Source organism: Blennius ocellaris (assembly GCF_963422515.1).
Source record: "Blennius ocellaris genome assembly, chromosome: 23".
Taxonomy (NCBI): domain Eukaryota; kingdom Metazoa; phylum Chordata; class Actinopteri; order Blenniiformes; family Blenniidae; genus Blennius; species Blennius ocellaris.
The window spans coordinates 8,644,511-8,663,105 of NC_137672.1; the positions used below are offsets into that span (position 1 = coordinate 8,644,511).

The 18,595-nt window shown below is 44.5% G+C and overlaps 2 protein-coding genes across 4 annotated transcripts; one reads left to right on the forward strand and one right to left on the reverse strand.

Annotated features, from left to right (window-relative positions):
* The first annotated feature begins 4,226 nt into the window (after window positions 1-4,226).
* On the forward strand, window positions 4,227-5,132 carry sst5 (somatostatin 5). Its single transcript, XM_080518774.1, has 2 exons — window positions 4,227-4,500; window positions 4,864-5,132. The coding sequence occupies exons 1-2, from the start codon at window positions 4,372-4,374 to the stop codon at window positions 5,077-5,079; spliced, it is 345 nt and encodes a 114-aa protein (XP_080374900.1). The 5' UTR covers window positions 4,227-4,371; the 3' UTR covers window positions 5,080-5,132.
* A 3,411-nt stretch (window positions 5,133-8,543) lies between these two features.
* On the reverse strand, window positions 8,544-15,844 carry trip6 (thyroid hormone receptor interactor 6). Of its 3 annotated transcripts, none has more exons than XM_080518772.1 (11): window positions 15,777-15,844; window positions 15,240-15,286; window positions 12,635-12,849; window positions 11,600-11,700; window positions 11,395-11,508; window positions 10,703-11,296; window positions 10,522-10,615; window positions 10,261-10,430; window positions 9,993-10,171; window positions 9,763-9,883; window positions 8,544-9,474 (listed from the first exon to the last, which is right to left on the reverse strand). In XM_080518772.1, exons 3-11 carry the CDS (start codon window positions 12,837-12,839, stop codon window positions 9,343-9,345), a joined length of 1,710 nt encoding a protein of 569 aa, XP_080374898.1. In that variant the 5' UTR covers window positions 12,840-12,849; window positions 15,240-15,286; window positions 15,777-15,844; the 3' UTR covers window positions 8,544-9,342. The 3 variants fall into 3 exon arrangements, with proteins under 3 accessions (XP_080374898.1, XP_080374896.1, XP_080374897.1); XM_080518770.1 differs by having other exon boundaries at window positions 10,522-10,618; XM_080518771.1 differs by lacking the exon at window positions 15,777-15,844 and adding an exon at window positions 15,702-15,763 and having other exon boundaries at window positions 10,522-10,618.
* Window positions 15,845-18,595: the final 2,751 nt, after the last annotated feature.

Below are 18,595 nucleotides of genomic sequence, written 5' to 3' on the forward strand. Positions count from 1 at the left end.
TGGCCTTCTCCACCAGCAGCAGCAGCTTCTATCCAATGATGCATACCTGCAGCCACGGTCACCTTTAACCTCTGCAGCTGATTGAAGGCAGGTGGACTGGTGATAAACTTCACCTGCCGGTGTGAAATCTGATTGGATAATAGTGACATGACCTGAAGAAGAGAGGGCAGGAGTCCTTATCATGCAAAACACGTGGTGATCTTTACTACGTGTCGGTTAGGATGTGTATTCTCCAAACAAATGCTTATTTTCTTATGCAAATTGACAAGTAAATATAAATTAGTATGAATAAATGTTGCAAGAAATCATAGTCTGACAGTGACATCTAGCGGACAGACCTGGGAGGGTAACTACAAGTACATTTACGGCATAAAGTCACTTAAAAATGATATCATTGTAAGAAAATAACCAAATATGTCATCATATAAACAACTAGAATGTCGATATTTTTGCTTTTGGGGGTGCATGATAGTCAATGGAAGAGAAATCATCACACAGATCGAGGAGTGAAAACATTATTCTTAATACTAAAACATCTTCAATCTGAAAGTCAAGCAATCGACCCTGAAATATAAACAAAAATAAATGAATTAATAGTAAAAATAAAATTTTAATACTCCCACAGACATTTTATCAGTTTTCCAAGTATGTTCCCAGCTACAGTACTCTGGATTCCAGGCTGGATTCCAAACACTTGAGATCACAAACTGAGGCGTTTGCCTCACAGATGCTCTTCAAACAGCCGAATAGCTCTGAAAGTGAATGTTTATCGTATCCACAATAAAACTGGGACAACCATCATGTTGTCAAGTATACAGATTGTTCTTTCTTTTCTCTGTTATCTAATATTGAGGATTCAACTTCTTTTGCACTTGTGTCAAAAATGGTTAATGGATTTCACTTGTGTAACAACTTTCCCACGGCTTGAACCATTTCTGAAACGCTTCAGTTTATCTGTCCAACAGCCCTTCCTTTCAAACAGAAGGCTTGTTGGCCAAAATCCTCTGTATTGGGCTGGATCAACACAGTGTTTGCGCTGAATTGATTGTTTTCATATTTGTCTTCTGCTGAAACGGTTTTCTGTCCCACTTTAATAGCAGTTTCTTTGATGTTTCTCGTAAAGCTCTTTGCCTTCTGTTCTCATCGATCTGGAAAGTAATGTTTTGATGAGCCTGCAACAATTGGCTATAATGCATTTCCACGTTCTTGCAAAGCATTTTGTATTGCACTTTAGCTGAATCGATAAACTTCCCCTGAATGATATGATGAGCATGAGGTGGAACTGAGTGTTTTCTCTAAACGTGGAGAAATGATCTGTCTTCTATTATTATGATTGTTATTGCCGGGTTTATTAGTGTTTGCAGCTTCTGAAATGAGGACGATCACAGCGTCTCCTATAGAGTTGTACATAAAACCAGCAGCAGGAGGTTCCGGCTGATTTAGAAGACGTTCATTAACCCCGACACACCGCTGGTACGTTGACATCCTTTTACATCCCGTCGCAGCGGGCACGGAGGCCGCGGAGGTGGTCCTTTGCGTGATAATCGCCGCGGCTCTTCTCTCGGAGGCGCACAGCTGGACGTCTGCGTTCGCCGCGTCTTCCTCCGGTGAGGAGATGCGACTTTGAGTCAAATCACGTCGTGATTAAAGACGAGAGTAATGAGACTCATCAGTGGGCCTCCTGTGGAGAGGACAGGGGGAAACACAGTCACAGAAAAGGTCACTGTCTATTTAAAGAGTGAGATAGGAAATTTATATATTGTTTAAGAATATTACCCCCCTCCCCTCCCCTCCCCTCCCCATTACCCGACTGTCTCTGCAAGCTGCATGTATTGAATTATAATGGCTGTTTGATCAATTTGAGCATGTTGATAGATCCTGATCACTCAGCTAGAAGAGCCGTGGGGAAAAATATCATTACAGTTAAAATAGCTATGGCTTGAAACAGCTAAAATCATTTTAAAAGCCCCTGCTAGAACTGCTGAAATAACTGCACAGGTCTAAACCAACAAAACAACAGTTCAAAAGGCTAAAACAGTCAAAAATTACAATAAACCGTCCACTGATCTAAATTATAGTCATGAAACTTTGTAACTGCAACAAGACAAGTTTTAAATCTGTAGCAAATCTTAATATACCATTTTATGGGCTATATTTGTAAAGGTTAAACCAATTTTTCGCCTCAAGATTAATTTTGTTTGGTGAAAAGCGGCAAAAATAGATCATCTTGTACATGAAGGGTCTCAGTCAACATGTTGAGGGGCCAGAACACATGAGGGCTCTTGGAAAGTACTGAGAGAAAACTTTATGAACTTGACATGACAGGTTTAGCCAAAGTGGTTCACGCTGAAGAAAAACCGTACACTTGCAGAAAGCTTGGGATTTTCGGGTGAAAATTTCAGCGTGAACCTAAAAACGCACTATAAACTTTACGGGTGAATTTAATGTGACCGTCTCTGAACTCAAAGTCCAACTATTCAGAGTTTCAGCATTTTCTTGTCCAACTTGCTGCTCTGTAACAAGGAGCATCAGCGAACAGGAATCCTATATAAAAGGAATCCTATATAAAACAAAAAACAAAAAACAACAACCTCTGGTATCAATTGAGACTCTGGATAGAGGTTGTATATCTCGAGCCAGAATCTCCATGACCTGAGGGCCACGTGTGAACAGCAGGAGACGCTGTTGCCAAGCTGCGGTTGAGCCTCAAGGTCACGTGACAAGCTATTGAGAAGTTTACCTTTGTGTTGTTGTTGTTGTAAACGTGTTACGATTTCAATAAATATCCCCAATGTTCACGATCGCTAACGTAATCCACCCAACGTAAACGCCATCACCTCCACCACGCCAAAATGAGTTTCTGTCTCATTTCGTTCCTGATACAATAAGACGCTGGAAGAAATTAATAGACTTCGGAGTAAAAAAACAAAAAAACAAAGGCCACATGATTGTGTGATGAGTCACTTGAAGGGCTGGTCTGGAGTCAGTCCAACCAGAGGACAAGTAGCAGGAGCTGGAACGGCGAGGCCCAAGTTAACAACCCGACAAAACCGCTGCACAACTCTCTCGCTTCACCGCGGGTTGTTGGGCTTTGGCGCATTTCTGTGTGGAGTTTGCACGTGGTGTCATTCTCAAATGAAGTTTCCAGTTTCCTATTTGAGTATTAGAAAGTCAAGCATTCCTTTTTATTTATATTTTGATACTGTTAGATCACCGAAACGGTTACAGACTAATGATACAACACAAGCTTGGCTTTTCAGATGTTCTTTAAGTGGTTGTTAAGTTTCCATGTTCTCATGGTGCACGTGAGAACTCTTCCTGTGTAGCGACTCCCCTTTTCCTTCCAAAGTCTCAAAACTTGTGGCTCTAAGTGCCCCCGAAGGTGAACGTGAGACGTGAGTTGATCTGTTTGCGTTTGACCCCGTGATGGTCATGTGACCTGTCCACTGGTCCAGCTTCAGCTCCGGCTCTCTGCAAACCCCACGCTGACTCAACTGGTAAAGGAGATAAATGGATTTGTTTTTTGAAGACAGTCCAACCTCCGCTTCGGAAATTAAAATGCCACGCGACACTCGAAAAAAAAACAGAACATCCAGTCTGTTCCTCTCGAATGGATCAGTTACGTTGTCATCGACGCAAAAAACACTTCCATCAAGTGTTTTGTGTGCCGGTTTGACATTTGCGTGTTTATGCCCGTCGTGTTTTGTTGTTTTTTTTCCCCCCACCCGTGACTCAAAGTGACGGTGTAAAAGGGTGGAGGAGAGGTGGACTGGTTACTAACGTCCAGGCGTGCTCATTAACATTTGAGTCACATTGTGTCATTAGCAGCAGCGGCGCAGCATGTTCACCTCATGTGGCGCCGCGGGCCTCAGCTCTGAGGTCAGTCTGACAGGAGTTCAGTCCTACACGACCATTAAGTTTGACTTTGTTGTGGCTCTTTCTTTCTTTTTTTTTTTTTTAATTGCAGCACCAGTGCTAATGAACCCCCCCCAAAAAAAGTCAGTTCTCAGAGGTTTTCGCTTGATGGAAACTGTTTGCAGTTGTTGCCGTCGTTCTGGATGATGACCTTATCCTGTCCAGTGACGCGTCTGCTCACATCCTCCCCGCTCCCTCAAGGTTCCCACCCTCCCCACCAATCACGTCGCGGAGCAGGCGCGAGGATGAGGAGGACCCGACGAGGAAGAGGACTATTTATGAGCCTCGCACGTCGGTGATAACGTTCGGCTCCTCCACCACCTCCATCCCGATTGGTTGGAGATTTTTTTTTTTTTTTCTTTTTTTGTGTGTGTGAAAGACTGTTGTACACATCCCTTCTGTTTGGAGCAGACTCTGTTCGGGGTGGGACTGGAGAGACCGCGGTTCGAGGAGGACATGCTTCGCTCTCAGGTGCAGGTGCTCCTGCTGGGCCTGTGCTGGTCCGTGGTGCTGGTCCGGGTCGGCGGCGCTCCTCACGGCAACATGCTGACAGAAACACTGAGGGAAGGTCTCGCGGGCGACAAGGTGAGTCCCTTTTTAAATCCTTAAATCTTAAACTGGACATGTGGGAGAGTGATTCCTTCCTTCCTTCCTTCCCAGAGCTTGAATCACACTGCAACCCCCACACAGTCCCCCAAACTCTTAACAGCTGTTGAGCTCCAGGCAATTGAATCTTCTTGTTCTTGTTAGAAGCTTTTCATGGTTCGGCCTTTATAGGAGAGTCTGCAACTGCAGGTTTTAGTCAAAGAAATGTGTCTTAACAAAATAGCTTTAACATTTCAACTTATTTCTGTTATTTCTTCTAAAAAAAAAAGTGTAAATCTTACAAGAGGAGTCTCCATCTGCCGTGTCCTCCGTTTCTGATTTGCTCTTTCTTTCATCGTCCAGGACGCCAGTCGCCTGCTGTTGATGAACTACATGTCTGACCTGGTGGCGGCGAGAGGCGAGGAGGCGCTCCGCGACCTGGAGGAGGAGGAGGCGGTGGCGGCGGCGGCGGCGATGGGCGGCAGGGAGGAGATGAGACGGAGGCACCTTCCCCTCTCCCAGAGGGAGCGCAAAGCGGGCTGCCGCAACTTCTTCTGGAAGACCTTCACTTCTTGTTAACACAATCCTGTAGTCCAAACCACAGTATCTTCTCTTTTTTTTCCATATAATTTATTCAACGTTTTGCTCGTGTGAGCTTGTATATATTTAAGAATGTCAAAAAATAAAATGTTGTGATTTATAGGTTTGTCAGGCATCCACTTCTTTCTTTTTTTGTCTCTTGAGTTAGGTTCGGTTGTACATTTCATAAAACTTCATTCAGAAAAGTCAACAAAATCTTTCACCTTCAAACATACAAACATTAATTTTGGCCAAAAATTAAGTCAAATTTGATCACAACTGCATGAATCTATGTTGATGGTATAGATTGACAGTAGTTGTGTTAAAACAAAGAAAGATCTCACAAGGTATGGAAATTCTGAAAAACACATTGATTGAACTTGAGTGAAAAGTCTCTTGGATTCCTAATCGGTAGAAATAGTGGGCTGCAGTGATTTAGGCTATATTCAGTCAAATGCAACCCAATTCAGATTTTCAGATAAGTGACCAGTGTCTGCTCTGGTTTGTGACCGGTGGGATTTTTCTCACACCGGACCCAGACCTCCATCATACGCGGCACCAAGAGACTGACGCCACCGATCTGCGCTGGAGGAAGCAGCAAAAAAAAAAAGAAGAGGAGGTGGTAGACACAGGCAACGGGATTAATCTTTGGGAAAATTGCGGTGGTTTTGTGCCAGTGACTCTCCCTCCATGTTTAGTTCGCTAAACGGCGTGCTCGGCGTGGCGTCACGCCTTCCCCTCCTGTGCAAGTGGGTCACTTTGGGGTTGGGTAACGTTCACACTGCAGTGTGATGGAGGTCGCTTGTAAAATGCATGAACGGTCACGCAAAGAAATCGGCATTGAGGACTAAGACCTGCAGTGTGAACGTCGCCTTAGTGGTCCGGGGACTTCTCTGTGTGGCGTTTGAACTGAAATCTTCCCGCATTTCGGTTTCTTCACAATCTAAAAAACATAGGAGTTTAATAGGTGACTCTATCGGCACCCTGCATGTTGGATAAACTCGTGCAGAAGATGGACAGTTGGCATTGTAACTGTGAGACCCAGAACTGAACACCAGATGGCACAAGTACTTGCAAACAAAAGGATCATTGAGGGAGTTGTGGGTGGGGGGAGTAGTTTAATACTTTATACACTTCTTGTCAAAATTCCTCTTGCTAAAAAAAAACGCTTTAAAGTGAGTAAAAGAATATTGAGCTAAAAAAAAAATTGTTTGGTCCAGCTCACTTGAGAGATTAGACCAGGAGTGTCAAACTCATTTCAGTTGAGGGGCCACATCAACCTGATCTGACCTCTGGAGGCCCAACAAGTCAAACATAACATGTTAAACTGCAGATACGGACAAATGCAAAGTCTTTCCTTCTTTTGATTCTTTTGTAACTGCAAGAATTTGCCAGTCTATTCTGAAATATACATCAGGAATAAAGGAAATCAGATATATTTGCAAAAAAAAAAAAAAAAAAAAACCCTCAGGGACCTGCATCTGGAAATTGTGTTTGGGATTAAAACAATTTGTCATCATCTGGAAATTGTTTTGAGTTTACGTGTCTAAAGTATCATTTCACATAAGTTGGACTCATTGTTTTATTGTGAAAAGCGTTGCGTTATGTGACCTCCACAGATGCATTAATGTTGAGGGTCAAATTCTGACCAAGGGTGGTTTTGAATGTCATTTTTGCCGATCTAGTGTTTTTAGATCAACATCTTGTCAGTTTTAATTTTTATACAAAAAAATCACATGGCGGCCGGATTAGATCGTCTGGTGGGCCGGTTCTGGCCCCCGGGCCTCATGTTTGACACTCCTGGATTAGACTGCATGTGACCCCTGAACTGAGTTAGACCCCCCCCCCCCCACACACACACACACACACACACACACACACACACACACACACACACACACACACACACACACAGTTTTAGACCAATGATTTAAACACATACACACAAATGGATTTGCTGAAATTTTAATAATCAGTTATATTTTTACGGCCTGCAGAAATCTCCACACGCGCTGCGGCTTTGAACTCGGCTTCAGTAACATGTTGATTCAGTACAAAAATGACCTCAAGCCCAGTTTGTGAGCAGACGCAGCTGCCGTAATGTGGACGACTTCAATCTACAAGCGTCAACTCACAGTATTTTTATACTGAACAGGTACGGAGGATGATGAGGATGATGAGGATGATGATGAATGGGTGACTGCAATTCAACATAAAGATGTCAGAAAGGAGTTGGCGTGACTGAATGCAAGTGATTAACGATGACGCAGTATTTACACCGAGAGATAAATTAATCACAGATGGAAAAATACAAGTCTGAAACGTCTTACTGTGATTCAAATTCAGTCACGAGATAAAAAAAAAAAAAAAAGCAAATTCACAGACACAATAACGATTCCAGAGCACGATCCTTATGAAACTCAATGACATCCTTGAGGTAAGGCTTTCAATTTTCTAGCCCTTTAAGTTAAACAGAGAGCGGACGGAAAGACTGAGGTTAAACATGATCAGAACAAATACTTCAGTCCCAGAGTGTGATGACGTCTGCTCAAACGAGTGAAAGAATAAACGGTATAAACTCAAAAGGGGGAAAAAAAAAAAAAAACCACCTCAAAAAGGTACAATATGTAACGTGTTTTGCTTGAAACATTCAAAAACAACAGTCATGATATCAGACAGATTTGAGCATGTATATCTCATATTACCACTTTATACCATTTTAATCACCAACGACCAGGAGTGGCCAAACTGTACTGATGGGCAGACAGAATATGACCCCCCCCCCCACCCCCTCACTATACGGGTTTTATTTCTAATGTATTTAATTAGTTGCATCCATCAACTGTAAGTGAATTTTAATTGCTGACTTCCAATTAAAATGGATCACAGGCTACAGTTGGCCCGCAGGCCGGAGTTATCAGCTTGTGATTTCATTAGTAACTAATATCTAGTCTGCGCTAAGAAATGAAAACCTAGTTCTCCTCTGTAAAATGTCTCCAGTTCAGCAAGAGGGATTCCAGAGTAGAGCATCAGTAAATACGATGATGACTAAAGCTTTTGGCAGCGACCAAAGCAAAACTCGTGTTGTGAGTAAATCCGGCACCTGCTTTCTCCTCACATGATATTAAGTCTGTCTGTCGTGAAAGTGGGAGACACCGCCTGGACATGAGCTGTCGGCAAGTCATCTTATTCACGACACTGCTCCTCATAGGTGAAAAGAGTAAACATGAAAAAGTCTCAAGCTCTTGTCAATGACTAAAACTGTTGTAATCAGACGAGAGTGACTCACCATCATCCCCCATCTACATTATACCTCCAATCCCCAGACTTAACATGATCCGTCTCCAAAAGCTGTGACTCATTCATCTGAAACTGTATATAATCTTAACCTGATTTTATACCCCCCCCCCCCCCCCCCCAACACAGCATGGTGCCCCGTGTGACACCCACACCCTGTTTCCCATTACAGAGGAGACTGTTTGACTTCATTGCACCATGATCTTTGATAAAACAGTCAAGTACCAACCGAACAACGAATATTAAATTAAAAACAAAAGTACGATTGTTTCATTGACATTCAATGGCAGGAGAAAAAAAACCCCAAACATGTTATGATGAGCGTTGATTAAATAAACATGAAAACGCAATGTCGAGATGTTTAAGAAAGATTCAGTCCTACTGTTTAATAAGAGTTAAAGAAAGAAAAAACTACACATTCCTTTCGTCTACATTTCTCCTCTTCTATGAGGCTACTTCACTGCAACTTTCACGTCACTAAAGTCTAAAACCACTGACAGCGGTTTTATTGCCACAAACGAAACCAGCCTGGTATGTACAGTCAAGAGTTGTTGGTTATTGTGCTGTTCATTTTGCGAGGCAGTTCAGCACAAAAAAAAAAAATCCTCCATTCTCATTATTACGTGCCTCGAATTTGATAATCGCCGCCTTCATCTGTGATAAAAAACGATTTGCCTCTGACGTGAGATGATGTATTGGAAAAGTACCGCTGTGCATTCATGGAAAGTGGAGCCCAAGCTGCCTGCAGTTTAGACCACCAATACTGTGCTTCATGTAAAAAAACAAAAACAAAAAAAAAACAATGTACCAATTTGAATAATTGAATGAAAACAAGTAACAGCTGCAAAACCAACACGACTAATCATAGAGGTGTTTGCCAATTTGTGTTTAACCGGGAACAAGTGTGTGTCACGTCTGCACGGCCAATGTCGCGGGGAGAGAGAGAGAGAGAGCCGAGGAGATTCGTTAGCAGTCGGTGGAGATTTTGGCCGAGAGGTCCTGGATGCGGCGGGCGCTGCAGCTCTTACACAGAATGTGGCCGTCCAGCGGGTAACAGCCTCGACCTTCGCCTTCGGACGACAGCAGGAGGCCACATTCCTGATGAGCAGAGGCACATCGGTCACTTTGAAAGAACGCTCTCGCGGGAAAACACACCAAGCAAACACGGACCCCAAAAAAAGCTGGCGATTTGTTAAAGTGAAGTGAGCTCTTGTTTTACTGGGTCAAGGTGATTGCCGAAACAACAACCACAAGTAAAAAGGTCATAGAAACATCATACATCTGTATACATGTATTTCTTTAATTATATTTTAGGAATGTTGTTGCATGTCCAGCTGTGCCCTCCCGCTCTATTAGACTGATGTATTATTTGAAACGTTGTCTCACCTCACAGATGTAACAGTTGACGTGGAAGCTGCGGTCCAGAGCCACAATCCTGACCGTCTCCTCCTGCCCCGGTTCAGGCATGATGGGCTCGCCGCACACGGAGCAGCGGGGCGCGTATTTCCTGTCCGTGACACAAAACAAACAAATAAACAAAAAATCCCCGGTGAGCGACCCCCCCGGTGTTTCAGCTCCCAGAGATCATGAGGCAAAAGGCCTGAGCGCGAACGTACCGATGAAAGTCGTCTATGCAGTGTATCTGAGACGTGGCGTCCACGGTGAACGGCACTCCATCCAAGCAGCAGTTACAGACGACACACGTGAAACAGCGCGGGTGGTAGGCTTTGCCCATGGCCCGCAGGATGCGATCCAGGATGGGCTTGGAGCACTTCGAGCAGCGCTCCAGAGTACTCTGACGGAGGGAGACAGAAGCGTCGGTACGAATCGGGACGAGCGTCCTCGGGGTTCCAACGACTTACTTCGGAGGCCCGGGTCACTTACGATGTAACAGCTCTCGCAGTAGCTCTTCTTGTCGAGGGCGTAGAAGGGCTGCCCTCGCAGGCGGGCGTGGCAGGTGATGCACGTGAAGCACTCGACGTGAAACACTTGCTCCATGGCGATGCAGCCGCTGCCGTCGCCCACCACGTTGTCTCCGCAGCGGGCGCAGCGGCCTGAAGCACAAGACAGTCGGGAAAGCGTTAGAGAGATTTCTTTACTTCTTCCGTTTCCCAATGAAAGCTGTGCCAGTAGTAGTGCGTGTACCGAAGTAGTCCTCCGCAGGTGGGTGATTCATGTCATACACCAACTTCTTGGTGAGCCGGTCCAGTTCCTCCTCAGGCCTTGACGCTGCTGACCCCTGCTGGAGGAAAGGAGAAGTCCTCGTCAATGCACAGGCTCAGGTTTGACTTGTAAACTGACGGCAGTGGCGTATTTGCGGCCGCACCATGCTCAGCTGATAAGCGGGACTTTGCGCCGGTCCCGACGACGCCTGGCTATTCTCCATCCCTTTCTTGGACATGGGGACCTGGTTGACCCTTCCTGCGGGCCCGGAGCCGGCGCCGCCCTTATAGCCCCCGTCGGAGTGCATCTCCTGGACCTGCGAGCCGGGGTGCTGAGGGTACCAGCCCTGCGACACCGCCTGGGTCTGGGACGGCGGCCGGGAGACGTGCTGGCGGGGCGGGGGTGGCGTGTACGCCTGCTCCGCCTGCCTCCCCGTCTGGGAATACGTGACGGGCTGCGCCGTCTTGACCTGGACGCTGAAGCGGGGCCCGGTGGGGGTGGAGGCGGTGGTGTACGAGGCGGGGACGGGCTGCGGGTACGGCTTCGGGGCGGAGGCGGAGTAGTAGTCCGCCTGGTGCGAGGCGGAGTACTGAGGCGAGTGGTGCTCGCTGGGGTACGGAGGCGCCGGGTGGTATTGGCTCTGGGGATGAGGGTTGTAGCCCATGGCGGGCCGACCCTGAGGCGGGGCGGCGCTCTGATGCACAGGCTTGTAGTGATCCCCTGAGAGGTATTTATTATAAGGCACGTTGTCGTAGAGCTGCAGAGGGGCAGAGAGAAACACCGATGGCACGGAGAACACAACGTGGACGTAAAATTGCAGCGAAATTATTTACGCGAGAGACGTTTTTTGTTTACCTGAGTGCTGGAGTCCTGCGGCTGGCTGTCCAGATCGGCCAGCATGCTGGTAAGGGAGTCAATGTCAGCATCGATTTTGGAGTGATAGTTGGCCGGCTTCTCAGGGCCGCGATGCTACGGGATCAAACACAATTCTCCATTTTAGTCCCATAATATTCGACAGTGTACAACAGCGAAAGCGCGTTTTAAATCACTAAATTCTCACCATGAGCTCGTAGCTGTCCATGTGAGGGCTCCAGGTGCGATCGTCTTTGGGACCATGAGGAGGGTAATAGTGGTCACCAGATGAATGATGGACGGGCCCACCTGTTGTTTGGGGCGAACATGTTAAACGGCATTTGTCAAAGAACATCGAATCTGTAAAAACTGTAATTCAAGGAGCCACAGTGCTTCTCAACTCCCTATGCTGACAGTTCTCAGACGAATAAGAAGTTTAGATTGACTTTTTTTTTTTTACTCGTTTAATATTCACATAGTGGACATTTCTATACTTTTTGGCTTGTTTTATACATTTACACAGCAAATAAATCATGTTAAAGTTGAACCTGCACCTTGGATCAGTTTTGACAACAGTACTTTTACTTGACAAATCTAACCTCCATAAAGGATTCCACTCTGAATTATTCTTCAATATTTAATAGATTTGATCATGATTAACCAAATTATACACACACATACAAAAAAACCCCCAACAATCTGGTATTTCTATCAGTTTTCTGAGAAGGATGCTTCATGAAAACTAATATTTCATCAAAGTGAATATTTTGGCTAATTACTGACATATCCCGGACTGATTATTAAAAATAAATAATACATGCACCCCCCCCCCCCCCCCCCCAAACATGTTTTAAATGGAAAATAATTCATGTGTTTGTGGCATTCGGAGGGTTAAATTGCTGTAAATGACAGTGACGGGTAATTCTGTGCAGAACTGAAGCTGTTAAAGAGATTTATCCTTAAAAAGCAACTAATAAAAGTTAATTCTGTAAAGTTTTTGTCCAAAGTGGACACTTCTGTCCTGACATAAGACATTCAGGTTCAAGCAATGCGGCGTTAGGTGTACGAGGGACTGTTTTGACCTTTAAAACAATTGCAGAACACCAATACCTCAATATAAAATAATCCTGTTCTCTTGTTTGACCCGCTTAATGTTCACTGTGCTCTTTTTGTCTCCGTTTCCTCTTTGCTCTGCTCATAAACATACAAACGGGTCTTCGCGAGGAAGTCGTGATGTCCTTACCCGTGGGTCCAGTTGCCATGTACCGATTGGTCATCCCCCCTCCTCCCCCGTTCTGGTCGTACGGACCGTATTTTGGCCTGAAGTCGGACATGCCCTTCTTGTTGGGGGCTCGGTAAATGGGTGCCGCCACAGAGTGGGACATCTGGGGGACGGCTCGTTCTGGACTGTCCAGAGTCCTCGGGGGCAGCCAGGTGGGTCCGGACATGGTGGGATTTCTGAGGTCCCGAGGAGAACACAGAATTAATACTTTCCAGCTTTGAGCCATAAATTCTTCCACTGAATCCATCTGTTGTCATCTTTTTTTTTTTTGGTAACTAATGGAAACAAATGGATGCTTCACAACTTTGTTTTCTATGGCAACGGGGGTCAGACGGCCTGAACAATGGGCTTCTGCTGGAGGAGCAGGAAGAGAAGGGCCATTCCGAAAAGGCTCGGGGATTTCCAGCCGGCTCGCACACGCTCTGAAACATGCGCGAGGACATTTGTGTGTGTGTGCGTGTGTGTGTGGAGACGCAAACGTCGCTGGAAGAGCTCTCCAGCAGCACACGCAGGTGCAAATCAGCAGCCGGCCCCTCGCCTCTTACGCGCCACAATAGTTATTGTTTTGTTGTGTTTACACACCCGTGTAACTTCTTTCCAAATGAAGCCCGAGACAAAAACAAGGCAGGAAATCTTGTGTAATGATATACATCTTGTGTACACGCGAACACCTGGCTCATAACAATATATCACGTATTCCCCGAGGGGTAAATAACAACACTTGGGCACACAGCTTGGCTGACAAAGTGCCGAGCGGCGCCTCAGAAAACAAGCCCAATAGGAGAGGCGGGGCCTCATTTGGACCAGACGTGGTGTTTAACGCACTTTATAGACGTGTCAAAACCGTTTCAAAATGAGGAAGGAGGAGAGAGGAGTCATCTGTGCTGTGTAAATGTCATGTGAGAGTGTGAGTGTGTGTGACTGCGTTTGTGCTGCGATTGGTCTGAAAACTTCTCCAGGGTGTATTCTGACTTCAGCCGGTCCACCAATGGTGGACAAAAGTAACTTTCTCATTTTTACCAACGTCTTCTTTGAAAAAATGAAGACATTTAACCCCACAAACAGTGATATCGTATTTTCCCCTAATTGTAAAAATAAAAACAATATGTTTTCGTCAAATTTCTTAAGAATAAGGGGACATAACAGTTTAGCGATGCTTCCATGAAAGATGGCAAACTAGCATGAGTCTGAAAGTCATGCTGTCAGAGTGAATTTGTACAAACAACTGTAATAAAACACTTTTCTGGACATTTCACTGTATTTTTGAACCAGAGGGTTTCATTAAAATTGGCTTTGTGCCACGAGAGTAGTCATGTTCAATAGTAAATGTTTGGTTTTGGGAAACAATTTCGACATTTTCATTACATATGCTCTGTGCTACGGTGAAGAAAAATACATTTAAATGGTATTATGACACTGTTTTATGTTTCCGGCCCAGTAAAGATGAAACTGGACTGTATGTGGCTCCTGAACTGAAATGAGTTTGACATAGTTGTTTTGATTAAGACTCCATAAAAAAAAAAAAAAAATGACGTACTACTGCTTAAAAGTATCACTCTGACATATTTTTAGACAGCTGCCACGTGACTGATGTCAAAAGGAAGTTGGGGTGAAAGCACACCTGTAAAAGCTTCGACCAAAAGTGTAGAAGTGAAAACGCCCACTCAGACTGATTGCATGTGGGTCGTGTGGCCACCATAAATCCTTGTTGGTAAGAGGATTATAATGATGGATGAGAGGATGATGCAGTCAGACAGAAATACAAGGCTGAAAGACACATCCACCCCCCCCCTCCTTTTTTTTTTTTTTTTACTTATTATTTGTTAAACTGGTATTATTATAGGCCCTTGTATTTACCCTAACACCATGTGGGGGGGTCACTGTGGACTTGACTGACAGCGACCACGTGGAGGAAAGGGTGGGCAGACAGACACTTCCACAGTGGACTTGATTTAAGCCCCCGTCTCAATCCGGATGAGCGCACACTCAAATCCGAGGATGGCCGGGCCAGGAAATTAATCTCCGCACTTTTGTCACCCCGCCTTCCAAAGCCAATTTTAACGTTTCCCGTGGCGCTTTAATCAAAGATAAAGCCGGTGTATTTGTTTATCAACTCTGGTGGACTCGTAAAGTAAATATTTTGGGGGAAAATAGCAAACTTGATAACAAGTTAACGGGAACCAACCGGAAGTATGAGCGACGTTTTAGAAAGTCAAAATAAAATGCGTACGCCGCAAAGATCCGAAAGTACACATTTAAAACTCAAAGTATCTTCACGTAGATGTGTGGTGGTTTAGTTAAAATTGCTACGAGTGATCGACATGTTTTTAAAATCACAATTTTACGCATTGTTATCGGTAGTATGAGCCAGTCGGATTTTAATTTGAAGCCGACGGGAAGCGGAGAGCGTCACAACTTTGACACAATGTAGCGCTGATTAATGGATCTAAATTACCAAAAAGAAAACAAATGGAATCAAAATGTATTCGAATACAGGAAAAAATACATATGTACAATATATCGCTGGAGTTTTAATCACCACAAGCAAGAAATGGGCGTTTCCTACCTTTTACAGTACCGTTACAGTGATTCTGTTGTTTCCTTCAGTTACATCTATAAAAGAAAATTGACACATGTTAAATAAAAGAAAAGAAAAATCACACAAAAGAAAAAATAAAATGAAACCTCCCCACATAGTAATATCAAAACCCTGACCAATAACTAAAGACGTCCGTCCGAATCCGTCCTGCGCGTGACGATAGTAGAAAACACGTCTTTTTAACCCATGATGGAGGGTAAATTAGCAACAATTACCTTTAATAACAGGCTTGTTCATTTGTTTGTCAGCCTGTTATGAACTCGAGTGAAGCTCGTGCCTCGCCTGCGGGCTAACTTCACCACGGACGGAGAGGAAACACAAGGCAACAGCCGACACACACTCACACACACACTCTCTCTCTCTCTCTCTCTCTTACACACACACACACACACCGTCCGAACCGAGCCGCGCGGCGGCGGCCCACCTCACCGTGCAGGGCCGCGGGGGGGTCGGGGAAAGTCTCCCCGACGCAACTTTCTCTTCGCTTTCGCGTCGTTCACCTACTTTTGTCGCGGGTCTCCGAGGCCTTTAGCAGCGGCTGCAGCACCGCAGCGCATTCCCACCGTGTGACGTAGCGGTGCGCGCGTCCACGCGCGCGCTCGTGCACGTGGAGGGCCGACGGGTGGGTGCGATAGTGGGGGGTTCGCCGCTGATTCTATAAACACGTCTAACTCAAACGTTACATCTCGTGTGCAAGTAATCTTATATGATTGATTGAAAGTAGAAATAACATCGGACGCCTGTGGAATTAGGAGATTATATAGTTTTAACTTTAGAAAACACGCGTATAATGTGACAGTATCACTTTAAAGACTATACTTAAACACACTGGCCATAAACCCATAATCCCAAATATACCAGTCCCAAAATTACTCACAAGTTGCAAATTACAAATGCTGCATGGTAACGGAGACACTGAAAACATCAGTAAAGAGATGTCAAACTACTACAGGGGGGGAGAAAAGGAGAAAGGAGAAACTTCAACTCCAATGATTTAGTTCAAGTTTGTTTTATTTATCCAAGTGTTGTTTTGACAAATGAGAATGTCTGAAATAAACATTATAAACCAATTTAAAAAAAAGACAATACAAAAAAATGAAAAAAACTGAAAGGATACAAGAAAAAAAAAGCAACGGTGAAACACAAAACAATCACAACAAGGTGAGATCAATAGCAGGAAAATGGCAAAACAATTAGAAAGGCACAAATGATGAAAAAGGCACAGAAAATGGAAGCAGAGACAAAAAAAACCAACCCAAAGTGGTTCAAATTACCATAATTTTACAAATAAAATGTCTTTGTGATGGAAGGACACAATACTTATTTACAAAGAGGCACAAAACTCTGATAAACACACAAATGAACCCATGTAGACACAAAACCAAGGAGAAAATGACAAATCAAACACTCAAAGCTGCGCACAGTGAAACACAAATGGTAAATCTGGGACTTGAATTCACGAGTCGTCGGCGCGTTCCTCCACTCAGTGGTGGAATCCTGGTATGTCTGTCCCCACCACAGGCATGTGGCCTCATTTCCCTTCCTCAGAAGACTTTTGAAGACATTACTCATCTGGTGAACCGCAACTGGAGGTTTTTTTTTTTGCTGTGTCAGCACTTTTAGAGTTTTCCTCTCTTGACGAATCAGATTTTTTGGGGGGGGATCTTGGCGAAGCTGCCTCTTTGTCGCTGAGCAAACAAAAGTTTGGTCTGGTCTGATAGACTTTCAGTCTGGCTGAATGCCGCAGTGTCTTATCCACAGTCCAAAATGGATTTTAGAATGTTGCTCTGTGACAAACCTGGAGGCCAGTAATGACTGAGAATAATCTCTTATCTGAACTCTTTCACTTTATTCTGGTGGTTTGGTTCATTTGAGCAAAGGTGCTACTCAGTGAGCAGACATTTCCATAGGAAACATGACGAACAGACATATTCAAAACAGCTGCACAATGACAAATTCATCTGAATGCTGCTCCGGTTAAAAGATGCAAATCTAAACTGTGACATAACACTGGCGGTTGATTTCACTTCCTATCTTCTTGAAGGTTGCAGAATCAAAAAGTCTTGTCTTTTTTTAAATTCATTATTATGTTTGCAAATGTATTTTTTTTAATTGTAAATATTTTTTTTTATTTTACGTGTCCTGTATCTTGTGTCACCTGCCCAAGGACAACAGATGGAAGTGAGCATTTTTGCTATAATCTGGCATATTTCCACTGTTTTACAGATGTTTATTAATATGCACTGTCCCTACCAAATAAACTAATAAATAAAAAAAAATTTTTTTAGATCGATTGTAATCCCATCAATCAGTAAAGTACGTTTTCTTTTATATTTCTTTCTCGGTTGCAGGTTTACATGGAAATAAGGTTTCATGTTGTCTACAGGTAAAGCTGCATTGAAGAATAAAGCGTTATCACTAAAAAATAAACATGTTTGTCAGATTTATATTTAAAAAAAAAAAAAGATTTGACAGTGAAATATGGAAGTTGATAATTGAGTTTGGTGTTTTTCATGAACCCAGTTGTTTTCCCACAAGCTCCAGTTAACATGGAGGTCAAAGTCCTGTATGATTTTGTGGTTCAAGAGATTTGGGTCAACCGTCCGCCGCCCCTCAAGCCCTCGCTCCGTTTCATCTCCTCCCTCCGTCTCCACCCGGCACAGTGTTGGAGGTCCAGTGGGTGGGGGGGGGGGGGGGGGGGAGGTCACATCTTCAAAGGTGGAGGTTTCATAACTTTATCGTTTGTGTGTTTTATCTCCCGGCCACATCGGACAAACAAGCCCGAGCTTCTCCCTGGGATCTCCCCACTTCCTCCTTGTCAGCAGCCCAGTGGCCGTTTGTCCTTATAAGTCCAGACTCAGGACACTCAGGAAGAGGCGGTTCAAGCAGACCTGTGTTATTGTTGCTGGAGCCATCAACGCTTTTTTGGCACCAATTTTTTTTGGGGGGGGGAGGTTGGGGGCTTGAAGTCAAAGCACGGCTTCAGTCCATTCATGATCAGATAAACAAGTGTCCGGGCCGTGAAAGCCGCGGCACGAGGAGCTTCATTTTTTAAAATGTTTTCATCCTTAAACGGGGCCAGTAGGTCGTTGACGGGCACTGGCAGATGGGAAGCGGTGCCCAGGCTCTGCCAACGCAACAGACTCAATGGCTTCCGGTCATTGGTGAACCCGTTTAGTAATGTTCTCACTTTTCCTCAACCCTCCCTCCACCCCCTCCTCCTCCTCCTCCTCCTCCTCCTCCTCTTCCTCCTCCCTTCATCCGTTCTTCTCACAATGCCTGGAAGTAGCCGAGACTCACATCTCCCTCTCTGTTTTCTTAAT